A 17090-nucleotide genomic window follows, 5' to 3' on the forward strand; every position below is an offset into this window, starting at 1 on the left:
AAAATTAGAAAAAGTTAGTAAGTTGTTTGAATCACCCTTTGCACATTTCCTAGATGCACATGCATTCACAATACATTTCTTCTGAAGTATGTATCTTACAACTACACTGTTTTCTGCTGTGCATGCTCAATATGGAGTTTTCAAATATTCACAGCTTTTTAACTCAAAAGATGGCATACAAGAAGTCCTCAGTAAGAAGTGAGGACTTTCCTGTGGTTCAAAAGCATTGGTTTTAACAAAGTTCAACTTAAAAGCCAAACAAACAGGATCTAGTCAGCAAGTGTGGTTAGAGGTTCTCTCACACTCTGCACAATATATCGTGTCCCCTTCTTCACAGCCATGCTCCCTCTCCAAACAACTCAAATGCTGATCAGCTTTTCCTCCAAAAGCTTACCTTTGGGTAGAGACCAAGCACAGAAAACTTCAGCCCAAGTTAGAAGCAAGTGAATACGGGGGCTTAGAATAGAAACTGTTTTGCATCCTTTACTGCAGTTGTTACCTACAGCTGCTATAGTATGGCAATCTCAGTCCAGTGTAATTTATTGTTTTTAATATTTAGAAAATTATGTGCAACACCTGCTGACTAAACAGACTCTGTGCTTAAGCAAGAAGCACACTGCTCCTGGAGTTTTAATATGACTGAGCAGCCTTTTAAGTGAAGGAACGACATAATTAACATATTAGCTAATTGTTTTTTTTAAATGCTAAGTGCAATGGTAAATATGAATTTTTTTCCCCAAAGGTTTTATAATTACATTTTGGTCAATAACAGTATCATTTACTAAGGAGTGTTTCTGGGTTTCAATTATTGAGACCAAGAAATTAATTCATACTAACACTCCTAATTTAACCACTTTTGTCATATGATGTACATAACCCACATTTGGTGACGCAGAAAATGGCAGCAATCTAAGCCAGGAACAGGCTGCCCATCATTTTTATATCCACTGTGGCATATAGTAACATTCATACCACTCTGCTGGAGCTCCAGGGATCCCACTGCCAGCAGAAGGAACCATTACAGCATTCCTTTCTTCAGTAAGAGTGAGCCTCATCTCTAACAGTTGTGCCTCCCGATCTGCATCATCTTCTGTTTTATCTGGAAAAGTAGGACAGTCCGTCAGAATGACAGGCAGCATTTTTTCCATTGCAGCTTTCGTGATACGTATTGGTGGCCTCAACCCACAGGTTAATGGCCTACTGACTTTAATAAAAAAAAACAAAACAAAAAACATCTCATCTAGTCACCCTGCTGGCAGTTTCAATAAAAACACCTATTACTCTGTAAGTATACACAGATTTTCTCTATAGAGCTCTCTATTTGTGACTTGAGTGCATGTCAGAATCTTATTCTCATTATTCTCCCCAAACGGACGATTTCAGAGATTCAGTTATTCCTTCCCCTTGCTACTTAATTTCACACACATTACCAAAAAAACCGATATACACCCTCACCCCTCCCATTCCAATAATGTTTCACCTACCAGGTTTGCTGACGAGTTTTTGCAGCTGTTGATCTAGGTATTCCTGACGTTTTGTCAATACGTTCAGCCATTTCCGACGCAGTCTCTCCAAATCCCTGTCCTATGTAAATGAAGCAAGTTGTGTAAGTACTGATCCAAGAAAACCAATGTTTCCCATTTGAAAACATAAGTAGCTTTCAATCCATCTGCTCATACTTTTTATTTTTGGCCACTTTTCCCCCTGAATTAGTGCTCTGATAACTATAGAAATGATATATGGAAGAGATCTCCATTAAGTCATCTAGTTTACCCATTATTCTCCTTTATTACAGAATTGTTCCTCACATTCAGTCACATCCACTGACTGGACTATGCCCCACCCTTGCAAGTCTTGACTTGATCTGGCAAGTCTGTCTCTCCAGTTATCTTATATTCCCTACTACTCATTTAGGCAACAAAAACGTGGAAATAAGAAATTTACAGGATTTAGACTGTCCCACAGCCTTACTTTATTGTTAACACTAATATTGCGGCAGGGCCTGGAAACGACAATCAGCACAGATGGGGGCTCTAATCCTAAGTGCTTTACAAACACATAGTAAGAACCAGTCCTTGTCTTACAGAGTTCCAGTCTAAGGATTCAATCCTGCATTATGGGTGGGCTGTAGCATAGAGGATAATGCCGGATTGGGGCCATGCTATTTTTGGTAAGATATTGTTCCTGACATTCCACGTGAATTCCCCCTTGCCTAATTTCATCCTATTATTGTACCACCCCCCAAAGACTTCCCTAACACATTTCTTCTCCTTCGTTAGGCATTTAATCAATCAAGAGAAAAGGACTGAAGCAAACCGTAACCTGCATGGTTTTGAACATCTATAGTCTTGTAGAAATGCACCTAGAACCCTCTCCAGCCCTCCAAAAAGAAAATTAAACACAGGATCTCTTGTTGTTATCCTTATATGCTTATGCTACTGGTAACAGCAACAATGAGCATCAGATGTTTTTTGAAAAGTACTCCTGTGTACTTTTAATGACAATGTATCATAAATATTATACCACACCAACAACTCTGTGAAGTTAAAAAAAATATCCCCATTTTACAGGGGGGAAGTCAAACCAGATATTAAATACCTAGCTCAAAGTCACAGTGAGTGGTGGTCCTAGGAATAGAATCCCTGTCCTGAGTAGTAGGACCGTTTTGATCACTAGCCAATATTTTATTCCCAAGTCCAATACAAACCATGTTCATAACATAAAATAGTGTGAAATATTTTGTTTCTATGCATCTTAAACATTATACCTATGACTGCTCTGAGCACAGCCAACCCTAACCCACTGGCTGTAGATACAGAGGGTAAGCATGTCAGAAAATAGATAAAATGAAAGTAACTATGCCTTGTTCAGGAAACATACATTAATGTGTCCCATTCTTTCAGAGAGAAAAATGCCTCTTAATTCTGGGTCAGATATTATATAGTGTAAAAATGTGTGTGAGATTTTACAGTCTTCGGGACAGTGACATTTTAGATATTCATGCCTCATATAGTGGGATGTACAATGTTGGATGTCTATCTAATATTGAAAATTAGACCAGGCAATCTGATCTACAAATATAAATATTTGAAGTAAGATAAATGTTGTTGTATTTACCTGATAACTGTCCATATCATCCTCTCCTTCCTAGGCAAAAAAAACCCAAACAAACAAACAAACAATCAAAGTCATTCATATATGCTTTTATACTAGAAAATACATTACATGCAAAAGCAATATTTATGGTTAAAATATTACCATCTGTATGTGTAATTCTGATTAAAATGTCCAGCAATGTAGTACACTGGGGACAGAAGCTGGTAGACCAGCTTTACAGTTTTAATAGTGAATAGCAGCGCCACTTGCACTCACTACTTACTTTTCCATTATAAATCTTGTTTGGAAGGGTATTGTAATTGAGGATTTATATCACTTAGTATAAACAACTGGAATGTATTTTCATAGCTTATATAACAATTAAAGGAAAACTCCACTAATAAAGGATTCTAATCACTACATCTAATTGCCAAGAAATGACTGTTAAAACACTTGAGTGGTTTAAATAAGAACGAATAATTACAGTGAAAAGGCACTTGCAATCTATCCATTCTGATGGATACATGATAGGACTAAAGAGAGAACCTACTGCCTTTTTAGTAAGAGGTAGGAATTGTTATAGCAAGCATGGGAAACCAAAGTTTGACAAAAGGTTAGTTTTAAGGTAGCTTTAAAGGCAAGCCATTTAGTGGGGGAAAATGTTAACATATTAAACCCATTCTAAAACCAAAAAGTTAAAACAAAAGTCACAGTAGCAGTCACCCCACAAAAGCTCTGACACTTTGATTTTCAGTCCTTTCTGATGGGACACAGAACCTTTCATCAAAATGACCTACATCAAACTGGGCCCCTTGCTAGAAAGTATCATCACGATGGCAATCAGGAGTGAGACACAAAGCACCATTCACTGAATGAAGAAAAAGAAAAAAAAGCAAAGGATTTCCAAAAATTTTTTGGAAATTCATTCCTATACTTACAGTCTCACTGCGTAAATATTTATCTAGCTACTTAAGGGATAATGGGGAACTCCAGTGATGAGTTAAGTAACAAAAGCAAATTTTATGTAAGTGAACGTTAAAATTAAAAAGGCATACGTTTTCTTAGTTTCAAGGTCTTTAGAAAATTTGATACACATGAAAGATAAATAAACTAGAGTTGCAGATATGTAGACCAAGAACCCAGAAGTTTAAAGTAGATGGTTATGTCACTTTAATAAAAAAAGGTTATTTAATTTTGTGGATTATAGCTTTCAAAAAAATTGTAAAACTAAAAGCTTTAAGGCCTGGTCACAGGATGGAGTGGCTTTTTAAGGGAGTTGGGCTCAGACCACCTCTACCTTGTTAGCTGTCGCCCCAGTGTTGAGCTTTGAGATAGATTTGGGAGCCTGCTCAGTTTAGTTATGGGACAAAGAAGTGAAAGAAGACTCTCCTGCAGTAAAGTTTAGCTGAAGCATGAAGTCAACCAACATTGCTGGGAGCTGGAGGACCACTGTGAAGAGACATTCAACCAAAGTGGGGAAACTGAGGCAGCTGCTATGTCACAAGCCCATTCATTCATTCCCACCCACACTGAACTTCCAACTGATGACAAGGGGCGTTAGGGTGATTTTAAAAGGCAAAAGCAACATACATCTCTGCTCTCCTAAAACTCAAAATAAGTAACTGAAGTTTTGCTCCTTTAATTTTAAACTTTTCCAAAATCAAATTAGCCATTATTTAAGTACAATCCCCATTGATACATTATAATTTCTTAGGGTTTGATACTGCTGCCCATGGTTGTTGTATCCAACTGTCTTCCAAGTAAAATCAATTATCAAAACCAAAGTTCCTAGCAGACTTCATTGAGTGTCTGGCTTTTCTACCTTTTTGGGGTATGTCGCAGGGCAGAGGTATAAAACCTTTGGGTGCCCTGCTAAAGAGCTGGCTTCCCTGTAGGGTGGCCGGGTGTATAGGCCAGGACCCTTAGCAGAGAGCCCAGCTGCAGGCCCTAATGAGAGCAGGCTCAGTGTGATCTGCTGAGCCTAGTGGAACCAGCTGGGTTGATGACTGGGAAGGCATATAAACCCAGGGAAGAGCTCAGGAATGGGGCAAGCCAGGCAGGAAGGTAGGAGGGTTGAGGCACTGTGTCTGCGGACTGACACAAGCCTCAAAGGCTAGAGGACCCAGTGAGGGGTCGGAGTGGGGACAGGTGTTGGGGGAATTGGGACTGTACAGCCACTGTAAATAAAAGAACACGGGTGAAGCACCTGCAAGAGGCGTCTGAGACCCTTTCTTTGGCCAGCCCAAGCACGGGACATAGGGACAAGGGGAAGCATCCGATGAAGTGAGCTGTAGCTCACGAAAGCTTATGCTCAAATAAATTGGTTAGTCTCTAAGGTGCCACAAGTCCTCCTTTTCTTTGTGCCACCCTGTGACAGGGTGTATAAACACTCTTCTTGAAAAGGGGTTATGTTTTTATTCATTTAGTAGGGTTATTTTAAAATAAAGAGGAGGAAGGGGGTAAAGCAAAAGTGTGTGTTAGTGTTGCAAGTCTCATTCCTATTATGGTGGAAGTCCTTGGCAAAGAGGAAAGGTTTTTTGGTAGCATTTCCTAGAGAAAGTCAGAATCTGGATTCACCCACCCATATTCACTGAAAGAGTATTGTCAAAACAGTGTTTAGAAGTCACTGTTTCACACAGAGTAAGGTAATTTACAGCCCGTGGAGTTGCTCCAGAAGTGAATTTGTCCAAAAAGAGCTTTCCACAGCTTTCCAGGTGCATCCGCACGTCTTTGAATGATCATTTTTTCTTCCTGTTAAAGATCTCTTAATGAGACAGGAACTTACCTGATGAGTCTCATGAACTTTTTGTGACTTGACATGCCTTATTTGAGCACAGCCAACTCCAACAGATAGTAGGGCTTCTTCCATTAGAGGCAAGGTCCCAGATTCCTGCACAGACTTCACTTCAGCCTGGATTCGCCGTGACTGCCCCTTCACAAGGGAACAATTTGAAGAACTAAGTCTTGAACTGTGAAAACTTAGTGTCAGAGACCTCTACTGGTGGTGGCTTTATATATAGTAAATTTGAATCTGGTGATTGTTCAACACATAGAAAGTGGTACTGCAAGCTCTCATGTGAGACATGACATTGGTTAGGTAGAACTACCACTTCTACTGCAAGGTCTAAATCCACAAGAAAGTGTGGGACATTCACTGAGCCCACGATTTGCTGTTGATGAAAACTTTTCAAAGGACACAGTTTAACAAAAATACTCAAACACACTGAACATAGGATTTCCCCCTGATCTGTTTTGACTTTGTACACTTGAGGGGAGAGAACGTAATTTGGCAAATGTTACTGAAGCTGAAATTAACTTTTTGTGGGACTGGCTTCCCTGGTTGTAAATCCTCACCACTGATGTTGTCAGCAAAGCTCTAGGAACAGTGTTTGCTAGGCAGCTCCTGCTGTACACTCCGCAGAATCGGAAATCATAGTAGTTTGGGAGTGCAGGAGGTATAGTGTGTATTTAACAGATACTAATTTTATAGAGTTCTCTGACCAGTGGACTATATTTTAAAATATTAAATGTGCAGGAACCAGAGAACAGGGGAGTAGCTGGCTAAGAGGATTAGCAGTAAGATAATGGGAACTTTGGCATCAGGTTTTCGATCAAGTTCTGCCTGGGCTGATAGTAACTAAAAATTGTTTTCTGATGGCTGTTCTACATCCTGTGAGAGAGGAGTTTGATTTGAGCATTTGATCCAGTCCAGTTTCCATATCTTTAAACAATAACCCATCAACTGGTTCCTCAGTTGACAGTCTCAGCACAGTGGCCAAAACACTAAGCAAACAATAGAGAATGACCTATCCTCCAGCATCTGTGGTTCCCTCCAGGTAAGGGCTGAAGCACACTGGCAGAAGAGTGTGGAGAAAGTTTCTGCTGCTGTTACCCACACTGTGCCTGTTTGATGGATAATAGAGGACCTCAAAATATAAAAGGTATCCAATGTATTTCCCTCTAGACTGTAACTGCTTTAAAGCTGATCGAATACTGGGCCTAAGCTTGATGGTTCCTTTGTCATAAGACCACTATTAAAACTCTATGAACCTGTACAACATACAAGATTCCCTGCTCCTTCAGAATGTTAAAGCCGGTCTCCTTTCACAGATGATGGGGGGAGGGATAGCTCAGTGGTTTGAGCATTGACCTGCTAAACCCAGGGATGTGAGTTCAATCCTTGAGGGGGCCATTTAGGGATCTGGGGCAAAAATTGGGGATTGGTCCTGCTTCAAGCAGGGGGTTGGACTAGATGACCTCCTGAGGTCCCTTCCAACCCTAACCTTCTATGATTCTATGACTCCTGCAGCTGCCATCTTACCTGTCTGAGCTGAAAGATGCCACCAGTGTTTACGTCCTTGGCAGGAATCACCTCAACTGGACAGTACTCCCCATTCTCATTAAGTTCCAGAATCTGAACCCAGAGCTCCACTTTTCGGGTTACCTCACTCCATCTGGAAAACATGCCAAATACCATTTCACAATTTACTTTTCCCCCCCTCTTCTCTCTTGCGTTTTTTTTTTTTTTTTTTAAAATTGCTGAGCCAAGCTACATGACTCTGCTCAGTATTTGCAAAGATCACAGGCAGGGGAAGGGGAAATACTTTTCATCAAGTGTCATTTATGCCAGGAAAAGGTTTTTAGTTACCCGTTGCTACTTCTGAGCTAACAACTAGTGATGACATTTTGCCCTCTACTTTTGTAGACACAAGACCTCTTCATACTAGTTTCATATCAGAACGAGTGCCAATTAAACATCAAGGTCAAATTCTACTCTCTGTTATACCCATCTAATCCCACTGACTTCAGTGCAGTTGAACCAGCATTACCAAGGGCAGAATTAAGGATATTCTGGTTTCATGTGGCACCCATCCTCACTTTCTCCATCACTAACATCCTCTCTTCCCTCAAGTTTACCCCTAAAATGCACTTCTTCCACAAAGCCTATAAAATTATTCCTTCCTTCTTTGAAAGCCCTAAACTGAAAAGAACAAACTTATTCTGCAAGACCCATGTGTGACACTGGCAGATCAGGTTCCAGCTCTTGCCAAGGCTCTAGGCCTCAGGCCAGCACTGACAAATTCATTGCTGGAAACCATTTTGGTTCACCTGAGTGTTAGTAAAGATGGGTACTGGATTTATAACCAGGTGTTTAGACCAACGGTTCTCAACTCGTGGCCCAATCGGCACGCAGCTGCGGCCCATATGACATCCTCAGGGCCATACAAATAATATATATATGGATGCGGATGCAGCCCACATAACACACAGAGAGCAGCATATGTGGCCCACAGTGGTAAATAGGTTGAGAACCACTGGTTTAGACTTTATGAAATGACATGCTTGGAAATTGCAGCATACATTCACCTCATTTAAAATTTCTTAATCACATGCTATAAGGTAATATTTAAGTTTTTGCTTTGTAACTAAAAAAAAGTTTGCTTTGAAATCGTGAACCTAATCAGGAGGGATGGTCTCTTGTCCATCAAGAACACCTATCAAAACTAAATGGGCCAGCTTACAAAGGCTTTGTTAATTGCCCCATTAAAAATCAAGAACAGGGCAATGTGCAAAAGGGCTCATCTCATCAACTTGAATTTTGGAAGTAGGAAATTTTGTAACCCCCATGTCGGGTCTCCCTTCTCCTTATTTTTCCCAGTGTTTGTTGCCTTCCCACGTCATGTCTTAACGTACAGTCCTATTCTGTTCCCACTAAAGTCAATGGCAAAACCAGAGTTGTCTCCAATGAAAGCGGGAGCAGGTCCTTAGATCGTAAACGCTTCATGACATGGACTGATCTCCAATACGTTGGTAGGTAACCAAAGAAATTCTCCCGTCCATTGATTTCAGAGTTACAGTTAAATCAGCCCCACTATCGTTTGTTTCTTTGTAAAGAACCATACATACATTTATGATGTTGCCTAAATAATATGGACATTATCCAGTCTTATTCCTCAGGTTTTTCTTCTTTTAAATCAAAACAATATGAATGAGCATTTATCAATAATTTTTACCTACATTACCAACCTGCGTGATGGTTTTGCAGTGAGCACAGAGGGTTACAAAGATCCGAACAGCAGATTCATTTCTACTCAACCCAGGATTTGACTGCTGGTCCCCAACCCACTCTAGAATCCAGAAAAATTGGGCCCGGGAGGCTGGATTTTAAACCGTGTGGGAGGAGTTTGCTCCTTGCAGTTACCTGTCACGAAGGCTTCGTGTTTTGGCTTGAATTATTCCCAAATCCCACACGGCTGAGTTTTTGCGAGGATCGCTTTGCTTGTGTCCATACACTTCAATTGCCAAAGCCCCTTCAGAAAGATGCTCCATGAAGTCTTCAGAAATATTTACAGAAAACTCCTATGTGGAAATGACAAAACTAGTTAAACATTAAAAAGAGTACGTTGTTAACTATTGTGATAATTGGACCTACCAATTTACCCTAATGTTGAACTCAACTGTGAAAAGTGAGTGAAAGTTCACAAAACGTCACAATAACCTTCAACAATAAATGTTGATGGGGAAAGGTGCATAAGGGCAACAGAAACACTGCATTAGTCCAAACAAAACAGCCTACTGATATAAATCAAGGACCGTGCTAAGGTCCCGACTTGTAAGCAAGAAAAGTGTGCAACCAGAAGTCAATAGACCAAAACTGTTGCGTTAGAAATTAGGCCCAATTGGTGAACAAAAATAATGAGGGGATAGGCTGTTCCACCCATCAGTACCTTCAGGGGCCTCAAAAAGAGGCTGGAAGGCAAAGCTAACTACTGCAATGCTGGCTGACTGAAAGAGAAGAGAAGGGGAAGGAGCAAGCTTCATCACCACAACTGATGCTCACTCTGTTTCCCGGGGCCCTAGGGTCCAGAGTGATACCTCTGTGCCTTCGTCATCCTAATCCTGAAAGATGTCTTGACCAGTCTGGGCCAGAGAGGGATCCAGATGACACTGCCATACCCACCAGGTCCAACTACATCCCAAACACCACATGGAATATGAGATTTTGTCTCCTCCCTCTCAATGTATTCTTTTACTTCTCTACCTTATTACTTCTTTTTCCTCTCTCTTTCTTTTGTCTAATAAGAGTCTGGCTTAGCTGGCCAAAACTGTATACTTTGCTGTAAGCCCGTTACCAGAAAGGCAGCTAAATGCAATGCCCTAAATAGCCTAGTGCTGATACAAGATTGCCAGGTCTCAGAGTGGCTGATAAGATCGTGTGCTGTGTCTATGTTTTTCCAGCAGAGAGGTTGCAAGTGAGGCAGAAGTTGCATTTTCTATCTTTGCTGTTCTTCTCCTTGCATGTGTCTGCTGTCTTGTTTGGTCTTTTAGGAAACAGGATTGGATTTTAACAGCAATGACATCTCAAATAACTTCTCTTTTCCCTGAAAAGGACAGTTACCAACTAAGAGCCTTACAAAACTTGGTGGGGGTTATTTGAGAACTCTCTCCAACTAAACGGACAGCGAACAAGAGATGTTAAGATGAAAGCCTTATTTAATACTTAACATTTCAAATGCTTTAACCGTTTCCCCTTTTTTTCCCACTGTACCTTCAATAAAAGGTTAAAAAGATTTTTAATTATGTGTTTGCCAATGTATTAAGTAGGCTGCGGTCTCTGTATACCAAACCCCAAAACTCATTTAAAACTGTTTACTGTTGGACAGTTACAGGGTCATGTTAACACCTTTAATTCTTTGCGCTCATAGATTCCTTCTAAATTAATAACCCCCCATTCTACACATGCTTTTGGAGGTGACTTTTTGCTTTCACTCTGCATGCTACTCTCTTCTCACAAAGGAGCTCATCAATGGACATATTTATGGCAAAGCACTTAGTACAAGAGGGCTCTTTCCCAGTTTGACGACTTAACTAGTTTGATACACTATATAAGTTGAACTCTAGATCAGGCAAGCTACATAATCCCATTCATCTAAGTCTATTATTTCACTGACTGCTTTTTTTGCATAAATCAAAGGCTTTTGACACTGGCATTTAAGGTTCTCCACTCAGAAGCACTAGGCTGATGTGTCCTGATTTTTGTACCGACTTCTACCTGCAAATTGCATTCAGTTTCTGCATATGGTAAAAATGAATACTTGGCACTTCTCTAGTGCTTTCCCCGGTCAAACTATTTGTATATAGTAGCACCTACTGAAGCACCTAGAACCTACAGAAGAGGTTGAAGCCTATTGTACTAGATGCTACATGTACATGTAGTAAACCAGTCCCTGACCCCAAGAGCTTAAAATCTAAATTAATAAGACAAAGAAGGTGTGAGAAAGGAAGTGTTATTACCCCTATTTTTCAGATGCAGAAGCCAGGCAGAGAAATGATCTGACTTACCTAGCGGTTCTCAACCCATGGCCTGCATGCGGCCCAATCAGCACACAGCTGCGGACTAGCGGTGTGCTAAAGGCTGCAAGGCCCTTGCAGCAGGGTCAGGGTCGCTGGCCAGCCCCACATGGCAAGGGTCCACGGCTGCTGGCTCTGGGCTGCCGCCTGGCTGCCCTACCTCACAGCTGGGTCCAGGGTTGGAGCTGCCACCTGGCCCCCTGACCAGGGCTCTGCTCCTGGCCCTATTCTGTGGAGGGGTCTCTGGGCAGGAGGTGCTGGGCATTGCGGTCGGGGGAGGTGGGGGAGAAGGGGGGAGTTGGGAAGGCGTGTTGTGGTTCTCAACCTGCGGCCCAGGTAACACATTAATGCGGCCCACAATGGTAAATAGGTTGAGAACCAATTTCCCAAACTGACAGAGGGAGTCAGTGGCAGAGCTGAGAATTGAACTCAAAACGCCCAAATCTCAGTCCAGTGCCGTAAACCAAAAGAACATCCTTCCTCAAACCACTTTACAAATGTTAACCAGTCCTCACAAAATCCTTCCATGTTACAGACAAGGAAACTAAGAGAAGTTAAGTAACTTGCCCAGTGCCACAGTAAATCAGTGGAAGGGCCAGGATGGGAATTGAAGACACCCTGAATTGAAGAGGCCTGAACTCATTCCAGACAGGCAAACTCAAACACAAACTTTCAGACATTAAAGCCAGAAGAGACCATCATAATCATCTAGTCTGATCTCTTGCACACCTCTCATACAGTCTCTTCTATTTTCCTTTATTATTAGTTCATTTTATTGTTCTATGTGATGTTTTTGGTAGAGTAAACGGTGCTTATAAAAACAGCTTGCAGGTAAAAGACTACAAATTCAGTGACTGTATTAAGTTACTATAAATGACCATATAGTATAATCTCAGAGTTAGGAACTAAACGATCTGTCACACACCTCATTTGGAACCAGAAGTACGCAATCAGGCAGCAGCAGAGAGGAAAAAAAAAGCAAACACAGTCCAGTAATGTGTTAAATGTAAAGTACTAAAAAAATAAAGGGAACGCTTAAAAATTATTTGACAAGGTGAAAAAACTGTTCTTGTGCTTGTTTCACTTAAATTAAGATGGTTAAAAGCAGCATTTTTCTTCTGCATAATAAAGTTTCAAAGCTGTATTAAGTCAATGTTCAGCTGTAACCTTTTGAAAGAACAACCCTAATGTTTTGTTCAGAGTTACGAACGTTTCAGAGTTACAAACAACCTCCATTCCTGAGGTGTTCCTAACTAAGAGGTTCTACTGTAATGATTCAAAGTTTAGTAAAGAAACTGACTAGACCAATGGCAGACTAATTTAACTATCTTGCTTTGCCTGTCTGCAATTGCAATCATAAATAAAACAAAAATTACATTGCAGTGATCGAAGACAACCATACACTGTGGCTCCTTGCTGATGGGAGATAAAGAGGGGTCCATCTCAGGGGCAACTGTAACTGGCTCCAGCTGATCCCAGAAAGTGTATTTGCAGAACACAAAGTTGGAAAGATGCTGAGGCAAACCGGTAGCCTGAAGTATTTTAATCTAGAGGAAGGAAAAAGAGAAAAGCATGTTTTAAATCAGTAAACAATTTTAATGGAAACAGTCAAGCATAACACAAAAGAAAGTCAGTTTGTTAAAAGAACATCTTGCTCAACTGGGAGGCTAAAAATTATTAAACAGTTACTTTAACACAAATGTCTTGATAAAAGAAGACTAGTCTGCCTTGAAATATTTGTAGATAAAATGCTTTGGCTGAACCAGCTGGAAGTCACCACTAGGTGTCATTGAACAACTAACTTTTGGGAGTAAAAAAGAAGGTCATAGGTTTTCTGAAAACTTCCTTTGTTCTACAAACACCCTGCTAAAGTAATTCTTGCCCTATTTGTAGGTATAGGTGCTAGAACTAGGGCTGCTGGGGGTTCTGCCGCACCCCCTGGCTTGAAATGTTTTCCATATATACATGGTTTATAGTTTGGTTCAATGGCTCTCAGCATCCCTACAATACAAATTATTCCAGCACAACTGCTTGTAGGATGCTAGGAAGAGCATGAAGTGAAAAGCCGTGCCCACCCAAGAACTCACATAATCACAGGACTGGAAAGGACCTCGAGAGGTCACCTGGTCCAGTGGCCTGCACTGAAGGCAGCACTAAGTATTATCTAGACCAAGGGTGGGCAAACTTTTTGGCCTGAGGGCCACATCGGGGTTCCAAAACTGTATGGAGGGCTGGGTAGGGAAGGCTGTGCCTCCCTAAACAGCCTGGTCCCCGTCCCCACCCCCTATCCGCCCCCTCCCACTTCCCGCCCCTGGACTGACCCCCTCAGAAACCCCGCCCCATCCAACCCTCCCTGCGCCTTGTCCCCTGACTACTCCCTCTCAGGAGCCCCCGCCCTTAACTGCCACCTCAGGACCCCACCCCCTATCCAACCCCCCCTGCTCCCTGTCCCCTGACTGTCCCAAAGCCTATCCACACCCCAGCTTGCTGACAGGCCCCCCAGGACTCCCATGCCTATCCAAGCGCCCCCTGCTCCCTGTCCCCTGACTGCCCTTCAGGACCTCCTTTCCTTTACCATGCTGCTCAGAGCACCAGGACTGGCAGCCTTAAGTAGTACACCATAAGTAGCACATTCTTTCGGGGAGCAATTTAATACACTACACCAGGGGCTCTTGCAGCCTCACTGCCCGGCAGGAGCTCGCAGCCCTGCCGCCCAGAGCGCTGGCGGCAAGGCAAACTGAGGGTGTGCGGGAGGGGACGGGAGCTCAAGGGCCGGGCAGCATGGTCCCACGGGCTGTAGTTTGCCCGCCTCTGATCTAGACCATCCCTGTCAGGTGTTTGTCTAACCTGCCCTTAAAAATCTCTAATGACTCAGATTCCACAACCTTCCTAGGCAATTTATTCCAGTGCTTAACTACCCTGACAGTTCGGAAGTTTTTCCCTAATGTCCAGCCTAAATCACCCTTGCTGCAATTTAAGACCATTGCTTCTTGACCTATCATCAGAGGTTAAGGAGAACAATTTTTCCCCTTCCTCCTTGTAACAACCTTTTATGTGCTTGAAAACTGTTATGATGTCCCCTCTCAGTCTTCTCTTCTCCAGATTAAACAAACCCAATTTTTTCCAATCTTCCCTCATAGGTCATGATTTCTAGACACAATACTCCAGTTGAGGCCTGATCAGCGTGAGGGAGGATGGAAGAATTACTTCTTGTGCCTTGCTTACATGCCTGCTAATACATCCCAGAATGACGTTTGCTTTCTTGCAATAGTGTTACACTGTTGACTTATATTTAGCTTGTGATCTGCTATGATCCCCAGATTCCTTTCTGCAGTACTACTTCCTTGGCAGTCATGTCCCATTTTGTAGGTGTGCAACTGATTGTTCTTTCCTAAGTGGAGTACTTTATGTTTGTCCTTATTGAATTTCATCCTATTTAGTTCAGACCATTTCTCCAGTTTGTCCTGATCATTTTGAATTATAATCCTATCCTCCAAAGCACTTGCAACCCCTCCCAGCTTGTCCGCAAACTTTATAACTGTATTCTCTATGCCATTATCTAAATCACTGATGAAGATATTGAACAAAACTGGACCCAGAACTGATCCCTGAGGGACTCCTCTTGTTATGCACTTCCAGCATGACTGTGAACCACTGATAACTACTCTCTGGGAACCATTTTCCAACCAGCTATGCACCCACCTTATAGTAGCCCCATCTAGGTTGTATTTCACTAGTTTGTTTATGAGAAGGTCATGTGAGACAGTATCAAAAGCCTTACTAAAGTCAAGATATACCACATCTACAGCTTCTCCCCTATTCACAAGGCTTGTTACCCTGTCAAAGAAAGCTATCAGGTTGGTTTGATTGTTCTTGACAAATCCATGCTGACTGTTATTTATCACCTTATTATCCTCCAGGTATTTGCAAATTGATAACTTAATTATTTGCTCCCTTATCTTTCCGGGTACTGAAGTTATGCTGATTGGTCTGTAATTCCCCGGGTTGTCCTTATTCCCCTTTTTTTGCTGGGCACTATATTTACCGTTTTCCAATCCTCCGGAATCTCCCCCGCTTCCATGACTTTTTGAAGATAATTGCTAATGGCTCACATACCTCCCTCAGTCAGCTCCTTGAGTATTCTAAGATGTATTTCATCACATCCTGGTGATTTGAAGACCTCTAACTTGACTAAGTAATTGTTAACTTTTTCTTTCCCTATTTTAGCCTCTGATCCTACCTCACTTTCACTGGCATTCACTATGTTAGATGTCCAACTGCTACTAACTTTCTTGGTGAAAACTGAAACAAAAAAGTCATTTAACACTTCTGCCATTTCCACATTTTCTGTTATTGTTTTTCCCCCTTCACTAAGTAACGGAACTACTCTGTCCTTGGACTTCCTCTTGCTTCTAATGTATTTGTAGAATGTTTTCTTGTTACCCTTTATGTCACTAGCTAGTTTAGTCTCGTTTTGTGCCTTAGCCTTTCTAATTTTGTCCCTACAAACTTATTTGTTTTTTTCATTCTTTGTAATTTGACCTAGTTTCTACTTTTTATAGGGTTCTTTTTTGAGTTTCAGATCATTAATGATCTCCTGGTTGAGCCAGGGTGGTCTCTTGCCATACTTTCTTTCTTTCCTACGCAGTGGGATAGTTTGCTCTTGTGTCCCTAATAATGTGTCTTTGAGAAACTGCCACCTCTCTTGAACTTGCAGTGGGGGAGGTTTAGGTTGGATATTAGGAAAAACTTTTTTACTAGGAGGGTGGTGAAGCACTGGAATGGGTTACCTAGGGAGGTGGTGGAATCTCCTTCCTTAGGAGTTTTTAAGATCAGGCTTGACAGAGCCCTGGCTGGGATGATTTAGTTGGGGATTTGTCTTGCTTGGAGCAGGGGGTTGGACTAGACCTCTTGAGGTCCCTTCCAACCCTGATATTCTATTCTATGATATTCTATGAACTGTTTTGCATGTTTTACCAAGGCCCAGTGGAACCTTATCTTCAGAGTCATATTCTATTCTAAATGTACAATCCATTTTTTTAAACAGGTTGTAATATTTTGCAAAGCAAGTTTCCCTTTTTACTAGTAGAACCAAGTTCAACTGAATTAGGATTCTCTAGATAATTGTAACTTCCTAATTTCTGGATCATGTAATCTGCATGTATCATGACATGCTAGTGGCCACCAGTGCCTTCCATTTGCACACACACACCATATAGAGCTGTTGCATACTTAGCTCCCTCTGCTGGGCATCCAACATGCTTTCCCTCCCATCCCACCTCGACCATGCACAAGAGAACAGGTTCCCTCCTCCCACACCTTTCCCATATATACATGCAAGAAATCAGGGTTATTAGACTCAAAATCTTTTTTTTGGTTGAATAAAAGAATTATTTACTAAGAAAAGGACTCCACATTTGGTTTTATTATGGCCCCAAATAAGGGTGATAAAAATGTTTGAGGGTAAATCTTGAGATTTTTGTTTTGATTTTTAATAAATGTCATTATGGGACCAAAGGATCACAAGATTCAGTCTTCTTGCATTATATCCACCATTCAGAAAATGAAATTCTTTGACAGATATTTCAGAGCCAATTATGAACCCCAGGGCATTAAGCAAGCTCATGAAAAATACAACCAGC

At 41.5% G+C, this 17090-nt stretch overlaps 1 protein-coding gene across 5 annotated transcripts in view; it reads right to left on the minus strand.

Annotated features, from left to right (window-relative positions):
* Window positions 1-17090, minus strand: part of KIF13B (kinesin family member 13B) — a 207138-nt gene that overhangs the window by 56162 nt on the left and 133886 nt on the right. For all 5 annotated transcript variants that reach the window (XM_073335651.1, XM_073335650.1, XM_073335648.1 and 2 more), the window contains 7 exons: window positions 12825-12995; window positions 9299-9456; window positions 7418-7550; window positions 5882-6028; window positions 3118-3147; window positions 1485-1584; window positions 973-1099 (listed from right to left, as the gene is read on the minus strand). In XM_073335651.1, the coding sequence (XP_073191752.1) occupies window positions 973-1099; window positions 1485-1584; window positions 3118-3147; window positions 5882-6028; window positions 7418-7550; window positions 9299-9456; window positions 12825-12995 (866 nt within the window). The remainder of the gene's footprint in view (window positions 1-972; window positions 1100-1484; window positions 1585-3117; window positions 3148-5881; window positions 6029-7417; window positions 7551-9298; window positions 9457-12824; window positions 12996-17090) is intronic.

This window comes from Lepidochelys kempii, chromosome 3 (genome assembly GCF_965140265.1).
Source record: "Lepidochelys kempii isolate rLepKem1 chromosome 3, rLepKem1.hap2, whole genome shotgun sequence".
Classification (NCBI taxonomy): domain Eukaryota; kingdom Metazoa; phylum Chordata; order Testudines; family Cheloniidae; genus Lepidochelys; species Lepidochelys kempii.